The 16,791-nt window shown below is 37.9% G+C and overlaps 1 protein-coding gene across 9 annotated transcripts in view; it reads right to left on the reverse strand.

Moving 5' to 3' along the window:
• MARK1 (microtubule affinity regulating kinase 1) overlaps window positions 1-16,791 on the reverse strand; it is a 59,612-nt gene that overhangs the window by 26,555 nt on the left and 16,266 nt on the right. For 8 of the 9 annotated variants that reach the window (XM_065679840.1, XM_065679838.1, XM_065679837.1 and 5 more), the window contains exons 2-6: window positions 10,505-10,708; window positions 9,857-9,910; window positions 2,503-2,551; window positions 1,308-1,373; window positions 263-333 (exon numbers count right to left, since the gene is read on the reverse strand). In XM_065679840.1, coding sequence (XP_065535912.1) covers window positions 263-333; window positions 1,308-1,373; window positions 2,503-2,551; window positions 9,857-9,910; window positions 10,505-10,708 — 444 coding nt within the window. Of the gene's footprint in view, window positions 1-262; window positions 334-1,307; window positions 1,374-1,978; window positions 2,065-2,502; window positions 2,552-9,856; window positions 9,911-10,504; window positions 10,709-16,791 lie in introns of those variants that run through there. The other variant, XM_065679845.1, reaches the window with a different exon arrangement.

Raw genomic sequence — 16,791 nt, forward strand, 5'->3', positions numbered from 1 at the left:
ACAACCCTCAAATGACTCACAAGAAAAAATGGGGCTCTTAGGAACATCCACTAAAAAAGAATGCAAAACAGTCTTACTATTTTTAGACAGTACGTAGGAAGCAGATACTTTTCTCTTTGGGGATTTTTTTCCACCTCAGCTTTAATAAACATTATCACAACAATGAATATTCTTTTAAAGTAAAAGAAGTACACTCACATTTATGTCTATCCAAACATACCATAAATAGAAACAAAAGAAAGAGTGAATTTTAATTTCATACCTGCCTGAATTTTGCACGAGCCTCTTTCTCTTTCATTCTTCCATGTGCAACTAGGTAGTCAAACACTTCTCCTGACCACAACATGGACAAAACATCAGCTCTACTGCACAGGTTTTATTTTTGACTGTCATGCACAATCAAATCATGCTTGAAAACAACATCCCACACACCTGCTTCTTGAAGGGAAATAGAAGCAGCCAGCAAAAAATTCCCTCTGACTGTTTTCACTGAATTTCACTTTCCAGACATCAATAGTCAAGAAATATAAAAATGGAACCCTTCATACTAAGGCTTCTTTAAATTTAAGAAAAAATTTACTTAAAGAACCACTGTGAAACAAATCAGAGACTTTAAATAATAAAAATTATTCATAAAGCATATAAGAAACTGAGAAATGGGTAGCTTCTTATGTATCAGATTTGTTTTGCACATCTCTAGTGGTTTCACAACATTATCTATATTACTTCTGGTTTTCCTTTCCTGTTCTCTAATAAAGCTGCTTAAATGCCTTTCAGATCCTAATCTTTGCACTGTCTGTTGAGCAGCCTTTCCTAGCTGGTCACCCTATGCTGGATTCCCTTCCCACATTCAAACATTCCCATTCAGCTGCTAAGCAGCTTCTCAAGCAGGCACCCATTATCTTTACAATCCAGCTGCTCTCCTTCCTGTGTTCCTTATTCCTATCCCTGGACCTGCCTCTCCAAGTGCTTTGGCACACGTTTTCAAGATCATACAAGGCACCAGTGCTTGCCTAAGTAAAGCAGAGAGAGTCAAGTTTTTGCCATATTCAGCACCAGGTTATCTCTTGAAATTCCAGCAGAAGCCTCAGAACAGTGACTACCCTTAAACACAAACCTAACGGGTTACTTTACAGAACATGATGCAAGCAAGAAAGTCTGCCGTGAGAGGTCTGTTAGGAGTGCTGTGAAGGCCAGATTAGAATAACCCATTAACCATGAAGTTCTTATATCATTCCTAGGCATGCAACCCACATGGCTTTCCATATTTCAGTTTATCCTTAAAGCAGAATTAAGAATACACTTACCCCCACTGGCATATTCCATTACCAAATACAATGTCTTTTCAGTTTCAATAACTTCAAATAATTTTACTGCAAGAAAAATGAATGAGAGAGAGATTGCAGCAGGGAGCAAAAGCACAGCACAAACAAAAAATCATACTCATGAAGTGAGTATAATTTATGGCCAGTGATAACACTAAACCACAGAAAAACTTTATATCCTTTAGGTTAGCATTCTTTTTGGGGGGGGGAAAGCAAAATTAATTTCTAAATCACAGCTGATAACAAAGCATATTAATTCACAATTTTCCGAGAAGTTTATGCACACTGTACAAATGAGTTCATGCTGAAATTAGTGTTCAATTTGACATGGACGTCTTTAAGATCATACAAACCTTCCCTGTTTCTCTAGTAAACTGCTCCCAATTAGAAATTTGAGATTCTGACCAAGTGGGTACCAGAAACATTAGGTCTGAAAGACTTTCCTCAGATTGCAATAGTAACCATTCATTTAAAACAAACACACCCCCACCACCCCCCCCAAGAAAACAAAAACCAGCAGAAGGTAAGAATGCTGGAAAAGCAACAGACAATTTAAGGGATGAGAGGGAGTGCCTAGCGTGTAATAACTTGTACACCTTGTCCATACCTTGTATGCAACAAGCCCTCTGGCCGATTCAGGACCATTAACTGTCTCTGGAACAAGACTGTCCAGCCCTCCTCAGCCAGAAGAATTGTCATCACAAAGTAGGGCCCTGAAGCTGTGGGGTACGTGAAAGAACTAAAGCAGAAAGGGAAAATTACATACTTCGTAATTCTAATTTTATGGAAATGTTAGTCAGCAGGAGTCTCTCCTAGACTGAACTAATGGAGTTTTGCTACTTTCACTTAAAAAAAAAAAAAATCATGCTTTTTGGCCTCAAGAACAATTTCAACAGAAAACGGGAGTTGGGGTCCTCAACAGACCAGTGTGAGCACTCAGCATCTCCTATGTTAATGCTTTCCTGGACTGAGCAGTTTCTCTCCTCAGAGCACCACTCCTGTTTCAAGCAGAGTGAGTAAAGGAGGTAAGACAATGAAGCATTTACTGAATGCTCACTGTCCTATTATCTTAAAAAAGTTTAACAGCAGAGCAGTAAAGTACATTCAAATAAAGCCAAAGAGAGTAAAATGTAAACAGTACAATAGAAAAAAGTTTGCAGAAATGCAGGGCACCTACCAATATTGGGATGATTCAGTATCTTCATTATTCGCACTTCTCGAAACAACTGTCAAGGAAGCAAGACAATTTTCTTAAGAGTGTGTTTATTAGAGAGAAGTTACACAAGATATGCAATGTTAGCTGCCAAAAAGGAGAAGCATAAACCACAGAAACTAGCATTAGCATAAAATATGGATAAATATATAGCACAGTGAATTCCAGAAAACATAATCTGTATCTCACACCTTATATGAAAATAACCACTACCAACTACATATCAAAACCAGACTAAATTTTAAGCCTTATACAAACACACACAGGTAAGTTTTATAGCCCCTTCTGGAGTTTCAGCATTGACCAAAACAAACAGATTATTCACACAAGTTTTTGTTATCTCTTTGTTCTGTTTTCTTTAGTGACTGGCCAGCTGACCTAACTACTCTGAATACATATGTAACAGTGGGTGCAAATACAAGGTGTAGTTGAAACTACAGAAAAGTTGAGCACACAGATGTTGAAATGGAATTAGATACCATGACTTTCCCCAGTCCTGCTGCTCCACAGAGGTGAAACAGGCAAATTCTTTTCTCCCAGCTACCAGATTTTACACTAGGTCATAAACAGCAATGTCCCCTCTCCCCCTGGCAAGGCCTGAAGGTTTATGATTGCTCAAAGTCTGCTTTAGAATCTTGAGTCACATAACTGAAAACAACAGCACAAACTTACATCCCTACCTGTATACACTTTAGGCAACAGTGGGTTGATGACTTTTTTTAACCAGAAATGAGGTTTTAGCTCTTAAATTTCTAGCATTCATGGGTTTAGTGATTAAATAAGAGGTATAGCAAGACTAACCTAGGGGGTCAAAAGAAAGAAGGAATCCAAAATGACTACACAATTCCATTACTCTGTGCTTTAAGGCTGTCAATACTGGTAAGTTTGCACTGTTTCACTTCAAGTGAACAGCATAACCCCACTGTCAATTCTATTTACTGTGCTGCATGCTCAGTACTGCATTGGATTACGGTAAGATGTTGAAATGAAGAAAAGCTCACTGGCTTCAGTGTAATGCTCAAGACGTTTTGGAGGTGTCTTAGCAGTACAGACCTCCTTACAGAGCAACCTGGCTCAGTGCAGAAGTATGTTGCTGTTTTGCTTCTCTGATGTCTCAGAGAGCATCTCTGCCTCCATTTTCAAAATAAGTCCCATTTGTTCAGATTCTACCTTTGCAAAAGGGTACTGTGAGGCAAGCCACAGACTGGACACCTCCTCAAAGAGCAGCACTTCACAGTTTCTATTTTATGCTGGCTGAGGCTACAAGTTAAGAGAAATTGAAATTCTTTTGCTTAGACAAAGCTACTTAGTCATAACATTTGTAAAACTCTGCATTTATTCTACAGAGAAACATCTTTTTGCAATTCAGCTTTTGATCAATATTACTCAGTTCTATATTAACATTATTTAAGTATTTCAATCTAGTTACAATCCACTTGCTTTACAGTTGCCATTAAAACAATTTTAGAAGGAAGCAAGGACTATAAAAACATTTCTCTAACAACCTGATCAGTATGATGCAGTTTGCTTGTATTCAAAATATAACTCATGGGTACATAATACTATGGATTAAAATATTAGAATTAAACTTTGGCAAATATTCTTGTGTCCTCATGAAGTCAGTTATTCCCACAAAAATACATCCTACCTGACTGTTCTTTGTGCATTTCTTGGTTTTTGAGTTTGCTGCACAAGAATACATTTCCCAGCTAAATCAGTATCAATTAGTCAAAAGCTAACAAACCTAAACCAAGCTAGGGTACAGCTTCAGAAGAGCTTCTAAGCAGGTATACGGAAAACCACAATTCCTGCCAGAATGTCAGAAAGATATTTCATAACAGTATTAATGCTGGTATAAAAGTTTCAGCAATGAAAACATGCCTTCATAAGCAGAATAAAAATATAGACTGCTATATATAAAATAATTTCCAATCTAGAAAAAAAGATCAAAGAAATAATTTTACATGTAATGGGAAGCACACAGTAATTGTAAAAATAGAAGTGGGATGGGAATTGTTCTATTCAATACTCTTACAGGATTTCAAAGTTGACTAATTGGTTTAGGATTTGAATTTATTTCAGTGGCATGAATTCTGTTTAACATAGTATGGAATTTTTTATTTTTTTTTAATTTCTTCATAAAGGAAAAAGCCTACTAGGAAAAGGACAAAAAGTCTATTTTCCTCAAGCCCTCTAGCCTCATGCAGATACTCTGTTATATGAAATGAAACACCTAGTTGCCCTGGTTCTGAATAAAAGACATCACTAAGATACAAAGTGTGGGCTTAGGTTTATCCATATTCACACCAGTACGTTTTTTAACAGCCTCTTGTATTATGTATCCTGTTGAACAGGCATTTTTCAGAAAACTAAAGTGTATGTTCATATACAAGCAGTATATAGTCCAGGTATGAGCCACCATGAGGAGATCACAGGGAGTAGTTAGTCTCAACCTTTTGAAAGAAAGCAGCTATTCCAAGGCAAATTCTAGATGAACTCAAAGTCACAAGGTCGGATTGGTGATTAGTGGCTCTGTGGTGGGCTTCTTAGTTTGGGGATTTTGACTTAAAGGCACTTTTAATCTTGGTTGAAATGCATTTGCATGCTTAGGGCAAGAATGGGGCAAGGCTGAAACAGATTAAGTTATCTTAGGTGATGCTCATCCACGCAAATCGCGTCAAGCATAGGATGAAGGGAAACTGGCTGGTTTATTTTACAGTCAGGATGGCAACACCTCCCTGCAAACACGAGAGCAGCAAAAAAGAGAAATCAGCAGAGTAAGAACTGAAAGAACAGTTGAAATCTTGGAACCTACCTGCAGGTACCTGTTAATTAAATGGCTTGCTCTGAGAAAAGATTAAAAACTTTAAGTGGTTGTATGCCCCGCAAAACCCCTCTCCCAACTGCCTGCCCACTACTGAAACTACAGCACACAAGGCTGCCTTCTTCATGGGGAGATCCATATTACTCTGAGAGATTGTATTTTGCAGTTTTCATCAGCATCTGACAAGTTTCAGCAGTGATACACCTGGAAACTGATGTTTTCAGATATTTTTGAGAAGTAACTCAGGTGTAGGCATCCTGCAAATTAGGCAGATGTAACTTACGTATTCCAATATACTGTGATGTAACTAAGTCAAGCAGCTTTGTTAAAGCTGCTTGGCATGACAGATACTTCCAACCCAGGAAGAAAGAAATTGTTTGAAAGGCTGAAAACTGAAATAATGGAATAGCACTGTATACAGACCATAAACAAGCCCCATTACACCTTGTGTAGTTGATGGCCCATGTGGTCCAAGGGGATGTGTAAGGGGCTCTCAAAGAAGAAAGAGCAGGGACCCTTTTTTCAATACAGATGTTCAAAACAGCAGAGGGGGAGTGGGATGGAAATGGGGCAAACGAACTGTTCTCTGGAGTCTTGGTGTATATTCAAGATTTTACTTGGTCCAGTGTAAATGTGCATTTATACAAATTAAGAAGATGCCATCGTTCCATCCAATTTTCTCTCACAAGCAGAATTAAAATATAGACCGCTATAAATATATGAGAGAAACAATCTAGAAAATCTCTGACAAATGGATAACACTTGAATAAAAGCATTAACAGTATTCCAGTATTTCAGTACATTGTTTTAACATTCAGACTTTGCATTCTATGAAGCACTACTTTGGGATAAATCCCGTCCTCCCCTTTTCCTTTGCAGAAGCATGTTGGTCATTAACACCATTTATGTCAATAACTATGTATTTAACAAATAGAGATACCTTTAAACAATAGCCACTACACCCTTCAGTAACACCCAGGATATCTCTGTATGCAAAAGAATAGATGCATTAAAGCAACAAGACCACAGTTCTTTCCTACAAAGCCAAGTTTGTTAATTTTATAGAAATCTAGACAGATCAGAGAGCTTAGTTCTGCTTTTGTGACGAGGCAAGCTGCAGGATTATACAAGAATATAATTCAGGTTTCATGCACACCTCTACTTTCTTGAGCAGCAGGGTACTGCTCTCTCAGAAAGTTTAAGTGCTCCCTGACTTCCTGCCCCATAATCCACCCCACATCTATAGGGCTGCTCTTCATTCTTAACAAAGCGCTGCCATTCAGAAAAGCTCCTGGACAAGCATTTCCTTGTAAAAGGGCTGTAGCGTCAATAGCTTCACTCATAATAGAGGACAGCCAGCACCATACTCAATTTGTAGAACTTGTACGTATGGAAAAGGCACAATGCTTGAAAACCTGAATCCTGCTTTTCCAGTTTCATTTTTCAGGGCAAGCTGCAGCAAGTACAAAGATCTTTCATTGCTAACACTTCTACTTGCCGTCAGGCTGACATCTACATTGAAGATGTACTATTTTAAGTCACTACACTCAAACGAAAAAAACCTTCAGTTAACCAAGGCTTTTTCTTGCTTTGAAAGATGTGCTGGAATGCTTCTCTAGTTTCTACATCATTATTGAGAATGGATGTTGTAAAAAAGCATAGCTTTCAGTAGGTAATGTACTGAAATTGTTTCCCATTTTCTGTTGTTAAGGAAAGAAAGAAACTAAGTTTGAGGCTTTAGATCTGTTTAAATAATAAGAAGAAGCATGCTGACCCCTAAAAAAGGAAAATCTGAACTGCCATTTGCTAATCAAGCCTATTAAGAAGAAAAAAAGCCCCTTCTGCTCCATTAGCAGTTTGCAGAACAGCAACAGAAGGCTATTTCAGAAACCTCCCTAAGTTGAGCCAGTACAAGAAGATGTAGCAGACATGCAGAAAATAGAACAGCTATTTTGATATAAACTCTAGTTATGATGAAACCCAAATACTTATATTTGGGAACAAATTACAAATCATGACAGTGGAAAAGCTAAGTCAGTACAATATGTTACTATCAAGACAGCAAGTTCATAAAAAAGCCAGTTTTGTCTTCTAAACAGGTGCTAACCCACTAAGATGGGAACCACATACTGAACAAATTGAAAACAAAAGGCAGTGCCTTTAATTCAACATTGTTTATCTATTTAAGAAGGCAGAGGTTCTGAAGCAAGAACCTCAGACTAACATACTGCAGGCACAAGAATGCGGTATTAAAAATTCACAAGGTCAGCTTACTTGTGCAATCATCTCCTAACATTTAATGGTTTAAATTAGAGTAACTATGTCTGTTAAGTACCCTGTCCATATGTGCTAGTTTTGGCTGGGATAGTTAGCTTTCTTCACAGTAGCTGACATAGTGCTGTGTTTTGGATTTGTGCTGAAAACAGTGTTGATAACATAGGGATGTTTTAGTTGCTGCTGAGCAGTGAATACACAGAATCAAGGCTGATTCTGCCTCTCACACCACCCCATCAGCAAGTGGGCTGGAGGTGAACAAGGAGCTGGAAGGGACACAGCCAGGACAGCTGACCCCAACTGACCCAAAGGATATTCCAGACCATATGGCATCATTCTCAGCATATAAAGCTGGGGGAAGAAAAAGGAAGGGAGGACATTTAGAGTGACGGTGTTTGGCTTCCCAAGTAACCATGAAGCGTGATACAGCCCTGCTTTCCTGCAGTTGGCCCAATACCTGCCTGCCAATATGAAATAGTGAATGAATGCCTTGTTTTGCTTTGTTTTACCTACTAAACTCTCTTTATGGCAACCCATGAGTTCCCACTTTTACTCTTCTGATTCTCTCCCCCCATCCTGCTGGAGGGAGTGAGTGAGCAGCTGCAAGGTGCTTAATTGTCATCTGGGGCTAAACCATGACATCATCCTGTATGCCACAAAGAACACTGGAGAATGGCTAAGAACAAACTGAAGATTTGCTCTGCTTTCATACTCATGACTGACTACAGACCCAGCTTGTATAATACTTTCAGCAACCTAAGTATGTGCTTAAATATTTCTGTTTACAAAACAGAATGGCACATGAGAAGCTACAATGCCCCACATCATTTTACTTAATTAGGTCAGTAGCAATTACTTGCTTTTGCTATCCTTTATACTACAGCGAAAAGAAAGGGGATGGTTTTGTGAATAACGCTGTGCCCAAGATAATATCATATTTGCCTTGTGTGATTTATAATAATCAATAGTGATTGAAGGCCTGAAACAGAAGTAAATCTAACCACGCTAATGAACCACCCTCCTACCCTTATTCGCTTTAAAAAACAGTTGCTTGAGTGACTGTGCAAAAAACTGTGCTTAAGCTTACTTAAAAGCTTTCAGGGAATCAATACTCAAAATTCTCAGAAAACTGCAAAGCTGAAGACATTTAAAGCTTCAAAACAAAACCTACTTTTTTTCTACAATCAATTTCAATCAAAATGCTACAAAGGAAAACTTCACATTTTCCAGTGTAAACAGAAGATGGGATAAATATTTTTAGAAGTTACTGAAGAATGGAATTGTGGTTAAATCACTAAATTTAACTTATTTCTGATATAAGCTGCTTCTAACCGTACCTAAAAATGTTTCTCTTGCTATCAGATTCCCACTCAACAACCAAGTAACAGCAGCAATATCCTACCACAGAAGTATTTTGTGTAGTGTGACAGCATCTTTTATAGGCTGTGAAAGTTTCATTTATACCTGGAATGATTTATTATTGAATATTATTGTGTGACATACAACTTACTTGTCATTACAGCAATTATCCCAGAAGTTAAGTTTTTCATGCTTAGTTTTCCAGAACTTTTTAACATTTTTACCCTCTCATTGCTCAACAATGAGACAAACTCATACAGCTCTCCTAGTGTAAACACCAAGCTAGGCAGCAGACGAGCTATGTGAGCAGCACATGATTTCCCCAATATGCTCTGTCAGGTACTGCTTCTGTGGGTCCTCTTCACTAGCTCATATACTAGCAACCCAAAGCACATGGAAACCCATAGGGTTCTGTTAAAACACTTATCACAACGGTTATGAAGGACTCCTGAATTTCTGTCTACAGGCAAAAGCAAGCAAGAATGTTCTGACTATGTTCAGTCATTCTGGCAATTCTATACACAATTACTATATTACATAAAAATCAAAGAAAAACTCATTTACAGCATTATGTCTTGATTTATTAGGTAGACAAACTACTTGTGTACTTAATTAGATACAAATTTTACTGTCAGCAAAGAATAAAGCTGAATGAGGAAGGAAGCAACACTTAGATAGGAAACACACAGAGTAACTGCGACAACTTGCCCATGCACCTTATAGCAAAGACTGTCTCCCAAGGTCATATGCACACAAAGATGTTTGTTTAGCAAGATAAATGGACCGAATATTTTTGTTAAATACACAAAAGACCACAGTTCAACTGTTCACAGAATTTCAGATGTTATGGTATATTCTTACCTTTTGCAGACTAGTAGGATTTAGCTGGGTTTTATCTATTATTTTCACAGCAACCTTGGGGAACAAACAAAACAAACCAAAATTAATTATTAAACTCAGAAAAGTGTTTGCACAAAAATATATTGCGCCTTTGCAAGCAAAATCATAGATATACCTCTAAGACATGCATATATGTCTGCTTTTATGCATTACGCCAAGCAAAATCGCCTCACCTATGAGGATTAATCAGCAGGAGCTCAGAACTTTGCCACAAGATGGTAATACCAAGGAATCAGTGTTATACTTCTGTCAGTGTTTGGACAGAACAATGTTATCTTGTCCACTGCAAAACCAGGTCCTCCAAACACAAGATCTGTCTATCTGTATATTTCAACAACAAAGACTGATCTATCAATAGATTTATCAATATGAATGAAATCTATCAACAGATTTCTCTTTGGTTTTGGTTTGGGGTTGAACGGACCCCCTCCCAACCCCGAAATACCCCTGGAAGCACAAAGATTTTTATTTCTTCACCAAGAAGTTACATTTTACAAAGAGGGGTGAAAGGTTACAGGGAGAAAAGTAAAAGAACAGCAGAAATACCTATAAAGATAGCCAAAGAGAATATAAAACACACGTTTAACTTTTGTTTCTTGAAAGGCTTACCTCTCTTCCAGTAAGGACATGCCTGGCCAGTTTCACTTTGGCAAAATTTCCTTTTCCTATTGTTTTCAGTAAGCGGTAATTTCCAATGTGAGGATGCTCTTCATTGGTAGATGTAATGGAGTTTCTACACCTGGGGATATTTTGTCTGCTACTTGACTTGATAGGCTGGACGTGTGGTTCAGTGTATCCATCCACGGATGTATGCTGAAAGGCAGATAAAATAGTTTGGAATTTAGCTACTTGGATCTTAGACAGTTGCAGCAAAATAGACTAAAAGCACAGAAAGGTGTAGAGGGGAGTAATTTATTTACTTTTACAATATACATATGATAACTTTGGATGCAGCCTAAGCAGAACATACTGTCCTTGGACAATATCTCAGGAAAAGCCTACAGACAGAGTTTCACCAGCCCCCAAAATAAAACGAGAGACACCTAGGTAGTAATAAACAAACCATTACAGACTTTAATATGAAACTGTGCCAAACTACACACTACACTACATTACAAACTTGACTAATCCTAACCAAATTTAGTCTTTTCAAAACAAACTATAAATATTTGTACTTTGGCATATTTGGAAATAAGATTTCACCCAATTATTTTATTAACTTTCTTCAAATAACATTATGAAAAAAGTATTTATTCAAGTAAGCTTTGCTCCCCAAACCTGTCTGCATCTTTCTGTAAGGCAGAGAAGTTTTCATTCAAACAACAAACACTCTATACCTTTAGTTAAAAATAATAATCCATTCTTAAAAAACTCCATATCTCATAAATGTAATTTTAAATCGTAAAAAGTCTGAAGAACTAAAAGGATGTTATTTTTACTGCATACCAACACATCATCCCACATTAAGTGTTAGTCACTGAAATCTGCAGAGCTTCTGTACCCTTTAACTTCCAAGTATATAAGGGGCAACATACAGATGGGGCTTGGAAGTGTTCCAAGGAGAAATCAAAGTAACAGAAAATGTCAAAGGGGTGTTAAGTGTTTCAGTATTTCAAACTGCTTTCTAACTTACTGGGCACAAATGTAACAGGTAAAATTCAGCCTCTGCTCTCTTAAGGTAAGGATTTTAAGGCAGGCAAATACTGTAGGTAGAAACAATGCCTTTGCAGACCAGTTTTTAGGTTTCAACAACAACATGCCTTCAGGTTTCAACAACAGAAAAGCATGATTACTCCTAGCTCACCCAGCTCCTGCTAAGCATAAAGCATCAACAAAACTCAAAATACACCTCAATATTTTCCCATTATTCACTGCTTCAGTCAAAAAGTGGGAACCTGTACCTTTAGAGCTCTGAGACTTTCTTTACAGACCAAAGGTTTCTAGATCTTTGACATTAAGTTGAAAGCAGAGTCAGAAGGCAGTGGGAGGCTTTACTTGGTTTCTACCAATACCAAATCTAATGTGGGTCTATGCAGATTTCACCCATCATTCCTTATGCAAATAATCATTTTCTTCTACAAGCAAAATGTAAAGAATGCTTCTGGCTCCAGTGTGTTTTCAGTATACACTAAAGTCAATCCCCTCCTGTAAACACCATGGCTCACAGATAATTCCACTTGGCTCAGGGGGACTATTTCAGGTCATAAGCACTAGCAGAACTGGGCAAACTAGCAAACAGCTGCCACAGAACCGGAAAAAACAACTATACCACAACCAGAATCTTCTTCCCAAATGTAGCACAGCTCTGCTCACATCACCTAAAGCATTATTAATTATTCACTACAGCCAGGAGAATGGTCCTAAAGATAATTCTCTCTTTGTCTTTTCATTACCAGACTCTCTCTGCAAAATACTACTTTATCCCACTGCTAAACTGTTTTATAAGATACCCCAGAACCAAGCAAGTCAGGCACGTTTAGATTCTCTGTATCAGACAAATTTATTCAACCATGAAGTAACACACTAGCAGTAACATTTATACTTTAGAAGCACATAATTAAAATACTTTTTCTGGTCTTGGAAAGAGAGGATCAGAAGGACAGAGCCAGGCAAAGAGGCTTTGAAATATTACTTCAACATTAATTGCACATATGATAAACCACAGCCCCCAAAAATATTGCCTAAGAAATTTATGTGAGATTTAGATTAGACATTAAGAAGTTCTCCACTATGAGGGTGCTGAGGCACTGACACAGGTTGCCCAGAGAAGCTGTGGCTGCCCAGAGAAGCTGTGGCTGCCCCATCCCTGGTAGTGTTCAGGGCCAGGTCGGATGGGGCTTGGAGCAACCTGGTCTAGTGGAAGGTGCCCGTGCCCGTGGCACAGGGTTGGAACTGGATGAGCTTTAATGTCCCTCCCAACCCAAACCAGTCTGTGATCCCACAACACCCACCAGAACAGTATTTATATGGCGCCAATAATGAATATTACAGTTGTACCTAGAACCCCGTCCAGAGCTAAAGTACTATGCTACAAAAGCAAGTTTTGGAAGTCTTTGAGCCTGTTTATGCACACAATTAGGTTTTCACTACTTGAATTACAATGCCTACCAGAAGCACTGGAAACCCCAATATCAACTGCCAATTTCATATGCTTCACAGGATTAGCCTACTTCCAGCTCGAAGGGATCTTTTAGATAAACAGTTGGATAGCCAAGCAAAACCAGTGCCACACACAAAGCATACGGTGGCTTCACAGAAGAGATAATTTTAATGCAGATTTAACAAGGAAAGCAGCTATAGCTATTGTTATTGAAAGCATAAATGACAATATAATGCAGACACAAATCCGAAGTGTGTGTTTGTGGGGAAAGTAACAAAGTTCATGGTCATGATGACTTTGGCCTTCCTGTGACAGAAAAACTAAGCCCCTCTGGACAGTTTCTTAATTATTCTCTCTAAGGTTATCTTCAGAGTCAACCATTCTCCTCAGCTATGCCCAAGGATGACAGAAAACATGCATTAAAAAGGTCAAGTTTCTTAGTTTATATACATATATAGTGCTCACAAACTTCTGAATTTGAACAGAACTGCATGAAATTCAAATTATTCTTCTTAAGTCTTGCAATCGGCCTTCTTTTGCACATCAACAGCTTGCTATTGTTGGAAAGTACAGAGGAATCTGAACTAGAATCTCAGCAACTTCTAGAAATAAGCATTCAACAACATTGAAACATATCAAGGTTAAGATGCTGGAAAACAACAACAAAGGTCAGTCAAATAATGGTATCTCAGAGACAATTTCCAAACAATGCTAAAGCTGAATTCCACAGAAGCACGTAATATCCACATTGTCTAGAAAGACAGACTGCATAGTTTAAAGATCTTTCTGGTCCATTACAATAGGTTCATTCATTATGCATCAGCTACTATGTGGCTATTTGATTACGCCATTGCAGAAGAACAATCTCTAAAATCTGAGAAGTTTTACAGGGTGCTGGAAAAAAGCAGGCTGTAAAAAACCACTGCTCTCCCTGGAGCTCACTGTCATCTCAAACAATTCCAGCTAACCACATGGGATTTTAGTTACAGATTCTGATATTTTCCTATCTTTTTTTAGTGGAAAACACTACCTTACTAGTACATCATATACACCACCGCTGTATGTTCAGTTTATGCCAGTGTTAAATAAAATGTCTGGAAATCAGTACAAAAAATTATGTTTCTTAATATAAAATGTAATTTTAAACAATAAAGGTGCAGCAGTAACAAATGTTTAGAGTTGAAAGGGTGTATTAGAACAGCCATTTAGTATTCTGCATATTAATCAGGTATTTAAAAAACAAAAAACAATACAACAGGAAAAACCCACACAAACCAGAATCCACCACCTTTTCTGACACCTCAGAAAAGTAACTTTAGCATTCAACTTAAGATTGCTACTGAAAAGAGCTCAATTAACACTTATTATGCCTAACTAGGTTTGTTTCTGACACATTCCATTAAGAGTTATAACAAAGCCAAAGGTACTAAAATTGCAAGAGTTAACTTGATCCACTGCTTCCCCAAGGCTCAAAGCTATCATTTTCCGTGTTTACCCAAGGCAGCTTTTCCAAAGCAAGATGACCCGATGCCCAGACACATTACCTCTGAGGAAGCACCAAGGAACTAACCCCACCAAGTAGATACAAAGTATGTACTCCATTACTCTGCTTATTCAGCGTCCTTTAGACGCTCAGCTTGCCACTGGAGTAGTATTCTCACAGATTATACACCATAATTAAACTTACATCACCAAATATATAAACTGCTCTTACAGCTTATTCTTAAAATGCCCCCGAAACTATTCTGGCCACCAAACCACAGTCCTTCTCAATCAAGTAAAACTGATGGCCTCTATAGCCTTTCTGAGTAATAGGTAACTTCTACACGTCAATCTGCCTGCAAATACACCACACTTGATTAAACAAACATCTTTGCCCTGAATTTTCCCTTTCTTGAATTACTGCAAGGCAAATTCCTTGGTATAGTCAGTCCAAAGTATGCACACACTGCGCTAGAAAAGGCACATCACCACACTTCCTTTATTATCCCCTGTTCTGAACTTAAATTTCTTCCAGGCAATTTTTATATTCATTACTCCCAACATTTTCAAGCATGTGCAATACACACGAGCATTTGTAACAGCTGTCATATCCTGCAAGGTAATCAAAATAGCTATGCCAGACAGAGGGAGTCTGACAGCTTTAGAAGACTGTCTTTCTAAACAGCTCTCATCTGCAATGGCTTTGATTCAGAATACAGGGGAAGGAAAGGGGAGAAAGAGAAGTAAAGTCCTGGATGTGTTCATGTTTAAACTGCTTGCCCTCTGCAACTGCTTGCTCTCTTGCTTCTAGCAAACCACCACAAGCAAGTCTTTTCTTAACCTAACGATCAAACTAAAAGTAAACTAGAAGAAAGATCTTGGTGAACCTCAATGTAGAAACTAACAGAAACATTCACATCAGCTTGTTCTACATCATACATCAAGAGCACTCAGAGGTCCAGATTTACAGGGTATGAAGCGTAGTGCAACTCTGAACTGCACAAGATGATACTACCTGATCTATCAGCCTTTGCAGAAGGGGATTCACCCCTCTTCCAGGTAAACCTCCCATCTGCACAAAACCACAGCTCATTCTGGCCACATGTACCTGCTGCATCACACTACAATTACTAAAGCACCTCTGATCTCAACCAGAACACTAATAGAGCATTATCTACTCTGATTTTTTGTATCTCAGACATATGAAAAAGTGCTGTGGGGGAACAATTAAGACTGAATGTATACATCCTGATTCTTTTAATTGTTGATAAGAAATTATGAAATGTATACTAGATTGGGAATGCATGAGAGAAACTTTGTCATTCAGAAAAATAAATCCCGAACCCAAAGCAATCAACCTACTCCACTGCAACAGGATTATACGCAGGACTCTGCTCAGAAAAACCCAAGAAACACACACACAGTGAGATCTATATAAATATATAGATTTTTAAATCAGATACCAAGGTCAATAAATGGCAGAAACAGAAGAGAATTGGACAATACTGGGACATTTGTCTGGAACTCGTAGCCACAGTTTGAGCCTGCTCACAGAGGCTTTCCAGAAGTGCAAAAAACAAACAAACAAACAAACAAACAAACCCACAAAAAACCCCCCAAAAAAACCAATCAAACACATACATGTGCATCTTTCAGTTTATATCAGATTTACATAATATGTAGGAATTCCAGCCATAGACTTTTAAAAGAGCTTGAACCTGTCAGCAATAAGAAACAATGATTTTGAATACAGCTGGCCTCAGTCAAGCATATGGGAACATTTCATTAACTGATCCTGTAACTCTGAAAGCCATTATATAAAACTTAAAAAATCCAAACTATAAGCATGGAGTTCAATAGATAGTATCAAGTGAGATACTAAACACAGTAACTTCCCCTTGCTCTTTTTTTTTTTCTATTCCTTTCTCTTCTTCCCAATTGTAATCTTCTGTATTCCAAAAAAACAACTTCAAAGCTAATAGGGAACCATTTCTATTGCAAGGTGAAATACAATCCCTTAATGTCAATTTACAACAAAGATGCCTTTTAAAAGCATACATATGTTGGTGACAGCTAAAGTTATGCTGAGCATTGAATAAATCTTATCCTGTGCTTGTTACTATGGTTCCTAAGCCCCTTACAAGTTTTGGTGGGGTTTTTTGTTTTGTTTGGGGTTTTTTGTTTGTTTGCTTTTAAGTGCTCAACAGAGCTTTGTGAGACATAGCAGAAATAAGTTTGCCAACTTAGAGACAGAATTGTTTTTCTAATCACAAAATACACAGGATGTGATGTTTACAGCTCCATACTTGCAGCA

The sequence above is a fragment of the Lathamus discolor genome, chromosome 5 (assembly GCF_037157495.1).
Source record: "Lathamus discolor isolate bLatDis1 chromosome 5, bLatDis1.hap1, whole genome shotgun sequence".
NCBI lineage: Eukaryota > Metazoa > Chordata > Aves > Psittaciformes > Psittacidae > Lathamus > Lathamus discolor.